Source organism: Macrobrachium nipponense, chromosome 7 (genome assembly GCF_015104395.2).
Source record: "Macrobrachium nipponense isolate FS-2020 chromosome 7, ASM1510439v2, whole genome shotgun sequence".
NCBI classification, from domain to species: domain Eukaryota; kingdom Metazoa; phylum Arthropoda; class Malacostraca; order Decapoda; family Palaemonidae; genus Macrobrachium; species Macrobrachium nipponense.
Genome location: NC_061109.1, coordinates 39,127,411 through 39,132,410, shown reverse-complemented (window position 1 = coordinate 39,132,410; position 5,000 = coordinate 39,127,411). Strand labels below are relative to the sequence as shown.

Below are 5,000 nucleotides of genomic sequence, written 5' to 3'. Positions count from 1 at the left end.
GTACAACATCCCAACATTAAATTCACAATGGAGATAGAAAATGAAAACAAATTACCATTTCTGGACATTCTTGTCACTAGAGTCAATTCAGAATTCACGACTGCAGTATATCGAAAAAAGACGTTCACGGGATTAGCCAATAACTTCTATAGTTCTTGTCAGAAAACCTTTAAAACTAATACCATATACACACTGGTCTATAGAGCTTTGAAATATTCATCCAACTGGCAAATTTTTCATAACGAAATGGAATTTTTAATAACCTTTTTTCAAAAAAAACTCCTATCCCAAAGACATTGTATATAATATAATTAACAAATTAGTAAGTAACTATATCCAACCACCTCCTCCGCTAATGGATGTCCCAAAGAAACTGATGTATGCATCGATTCCATACATAACAAACTCGAAGTTTTCTCTTAGACTCTCACAAATAATAGAACAAGAAATTCCTTATCTCTAAAAATTAAAGCTTATCTCCAAAGGAATTCCCTTGCAAAATTGGCTCGCTTTTAATTTCAAAAGATCGTCTGCAGCGGACTTCATGAGATCCAACGTTGTATATAAATTCACATGCGCAGGATGCCCTGCAACTTACGTGGGATCGACTCGAAGATTACTGCAGATGAAATATTGTAGCCATATGGGTTTCAGTAATCCTGAATTTTCTAGTATCAAGATTCATGCCACCAAATGCAAAATAAATGTATCAAAACAGCACTTCTCGATAATAGGTTATACTAAAGACCCGGACCACCTAACTACCTTGGAATCTTTAATTATTAAAAGGCTGCTTCCCCCATTGAATAACAACACCTCGGCTTCACCTCTACATCTGGCATAGTCAACGTCTTGGACCTGGCTCTCTCAAAAATCATTCCTTGCTTTCCTTCCATTCTAGTCGGTTGGTACCTCAGTGGTTCTTCTTCTCTTTTTTAACTATTTATATTTTTTTGCATTTTAGCATGAATACTATTGTGAATCCTGTTTTTTAGTTTTTAATATATGCATTTCTCTTTTTACAGACTGAAGATGCACAAAGTTTATGTGCGAAACGTTTTATAATAAATCTTGGCCTTCATGTTTAGTATCAATGGACCTCCTGAACCTCTTTTGTCTGCGCTCCTGTATGCCTTATATATATTATATATATATATATATATATATATATATATATATATATATATATATATATATATATATATATATATATATATATATATATATATATATATATATATATATATATTCGTCAAGGATGTTCGTAAATGAGTTCTGTAAGTTCTGTAGGTTTTCCTAGGATTTTTATTTTATCTTTTACTGTGCTTTATTTTTGCAGAACCGAATGTTACGTTTCTTGCAACGCCATCTTGTCGAAGTTATAATTCTGGATATGGATTACAATGTACAGCCACGATCCAGGGAGATTGCCTCAACATTTATGCTGGAAATTTCACCGTGGAGTTCAGGCTGTCGTCATACCTTGCATGTAAGCGGACACAAATACATTACTCAGAGTCAGTAACACTGCAGCCTTCACAGAGGGCAATCTCTCAGACCTTCACAAACCTCATCCCGGGGTTGCAGTACAACATGACCACGTCACTGATCCACAATGAAAGTGTAAAAGCAACAGCACCTGACACATTAACTTATACAACCAGTAGTAGTAAGTATATTTAAAGATTTATTCCCGTACAGTTATTGCAGTGCCAAAATCATATTCTCTATTTGAAAGTCAAACGAAAATGGTATTAAATGGATGAAGCAGGTGGAATTATTGAAGCAGAAGCAAATGAGCAATGAACAAATTATTTACTTAGGCCAGTGTTTGTAAATCAGTGTTAAGATATTAATATAATGAATTTGAAAGATTAATTTTAGGTAGCCTACAGCTAATTCGGATATTAATATAGTGTATTAGAATTACTCTTAGGTCATTTTAATCTAACTTCCGAGGTTAAGTAAGGTTTGTCACGTCTGAATTTATATGATTCAACTCCGGTAGAGCAGGTCTCGTCAGAATAATGAAAGGGATTTATGATGAATGGATCAAAATCAGATGCTGGATATTAATGCAGGAACGTTTTCAACCTCTAATTTATTTTTCTTTTTGTGAAAGATCCTCCCCAGGTGGAAAACTTGACGGTTGCCATTATAGGTGAGGACACAGTAAGGTTCATGTGGAACGACCCTTGTCCTCCCAACGGGGAAATTAGCAAGTACTACTTCCGTTACGGAAGTAGCATAAATTACGAATATGATCGAAGTCTGACACTTTTTGCCCGAAAACCATCAAGTATGATGGTTGCCACAAGAGCCGAAGATGGAGGAAGGGGTACGACTATAGTGGGGATTATTATTATGTAAGTAAATATCAGTTTACTTTTACCTTAGTACTTTTTATCATTGAAATTTTTCCTTGCCATATAATTTCTGAAACTACAGAATCAGTTTCCAGACATAAAGTATAGATACTTATTACAGAAGGAATGTGTGGGTTAAAATGCATTACAAGTTATTTGCAACATAATTCATTATTCATAGGCATTATTGGCTGTCAAAAGGTAAATAACAACGGCTACTGATAAAAGCTTTAAATTTCTTTACAACAAGTAAGAGCACTGAGCAAGTAAAACACTATTGAAGATACGATGTACACTTTATAGTAAGAATAACGAAGTGTCAAAATTAGGATGTCGTTTTTTAAATATTTCCCCAATTGACTCAGAAATATTGGGGATTCTAGATTTAGAAACACCAAGAGTAGTGAAGTTGGGAATCTTCAGTTTTTATGTATAGATTATTTTGTTATGTTGGTGACGTTTCGAAACGATTATGACGGATGTACCTTGTTTTTCGGAGCTTGTAAGCTCGCTAAAATAAAGCCTTGTAGCTCCCCAACATCTTTCAGTAAACAGCTCAAAAAAGAATTACCTGACAAGTGTCTCCTAAGGGCGTGAAGCAGTCTCACAACAGCTAGCGCTATTGATTAGTGACAGATTCCCAGCATTCTCGTATTTCAAGCGGATTTTTAAAAATCTAATTTACTCCGATTTTGAAGCAATATGCAAGAAAATTAAAGAATGTCACTTATACTGCATTTTCAAGGCTGTCATTATATATAACTATTACTATTTTCCGAGTCATGTTTGCAAAAATAGGTCTATAAAAGTACATTATTTGACTTTAAAAACATTGTTATTTTGGTTCATTCCAAATGTTTTCATAATGTTAAGAGAAAAACATTTCATGAAGAGCATTATAAAGTATTTGTTTTATATGTTTTTCTTGGCATAGTCATGTTTATTTGGGATCTTTGGGCCTAAGAAAGATGATACAAAATAATTTTCCTTACAGTATAAAGAAAATTACCTGTATTAGGTCTAAGGTACACGGCTTGTGAAACAAATTCTCTCTCTCTCTCTCTCTCTCTCTCTCTCTCTCTCTCTCTCTCTCTCTGTTTCTCATTCAGTATATTTTTTATGCATCAGCTTGATCACGATATCAGTTGTAAGGAGGGGTAAGTGGGCCACTTCAGTGTTTCTTGGAGAATAGTAGACCTAGTACAACTTGTGTGTGAGGTAGTCACATTTCCTTTCCATTCTTGTGCGCACACTCGCACATGGTTGCTTTAAAGTCGCCTGGGGTCCTTTCGCATGGTAACAATGCGTCCCGGGCTTTAAATAGTTACGCTATGCGTAAGTTCTAAGTAAATAAAAGGATATCTGGGTGTACATTTGCAACTGAAAAGTGTTTTAATAATTTACTTTATGTGAATTACACCGTTAATATTCGAAATAGGATATTGTTATTATTGTTGAATGTAAGCTCCCTTTTCGGGGTGGCGAATGGAACAGCCAAACGCAAATTCCATTAAACATATGCTAAACCAAGTTACGTCATATCGTAGCTGGCTAAAACGTAATTCATAAAAATTACAAGTATATACTGATATACTTTCGTGTAATGAAGTAACACGTAGCTTAGTAGCAGAGTAGGTGTGGTCCATGAAACAGACATCTTGCTGTAATGAAGAGCGAGAGAAGCAATTTTCCAGCCACTGCGTCTGGCTGTTCCATTCACCACCCCGAAAAGGCAGCTTACATTCAACAATAATAACAATATCTTATTTCAAATATTAACGGTGTAATTCGCATATAGTAAATTATTAAAACACTTTTCAGTTGCAAATGTACATCCAGACATCCTTTTATTTATATACCTAACACTTACATTTAGCGTAACTATTTAATGCCCGTGACGCAGTGTTACCATGCGAAAGGACCACAGGTGGGTGGACAGATGAAAAAAAAAACGGGTATAGTTAATGATGAGTGGCCTGAGGTAAGGTGCCGTGTATTTGCTCGCTTTCCATTTCATCTGCGTGAGTCTGTTGGCTTTTCGCACATGCGAGACATTTTAAAATAAGAGAGACAAAATAATATAGTAGTAATTTTTCCTCTTTTTATGTGCGTGTCTTTGAAAGAATTATTTTTCGACAATAGTGTTGTTTAGTAATCATGCTTTATTTTTTTATTGAAAATTTATTTTCGCACCATGCATGAACCATTACACATTTTTCTTAATATGAATGTTTTTCTTATCACTTTTATATGATGCTGTTCATGCGATTAATAGTGAAATTCTAATTAGAAAAGCACATTTTCTCTTTTGTAACAAGAGCAGGATGTTGTTTGGTTAACGAAATTACTGGGAGACTGTTGCAGAACATTTTAGAGTGAGTGTAAAACCCGAACCCATATAGTGATTAGTGACCATTATTTAGTGGTAGGTACTGCAATGTAACGTGCAGTATTTTTTCTATGCCATTAGTTTTGTTTACTAAGTATATATATATATATATATATATATATATACTATATATATATATAATATATATATATATATAATATATATATATATATACTATATATATATATATATATATATATATATATATATACTATATATATATATATATATATATATATATATAT

General features: G+C 33.7%; 1 protein-coding gene across 1 annotated transcript in view; it reads left to right on the top strand.

Moving 5' to 3' along the window:
* LOC135217128 (receptor-type tyrosine-protein phosphatase delta-like) overlaps positions 1-5,000 on the top strand; it is a gene marked incomplete in the record, with an annotated part of 217,514 nt that overhangs the window by 25,757 nt on the left and 186,757 nt on the right. Inside the window, 1 exon segment of the mRNA XM_064252834.1 lies at positions 1,340-1,669. Coding sequence (XP_064108904.1) covers positions 1,340-1,669 — 330 coding nt within the window.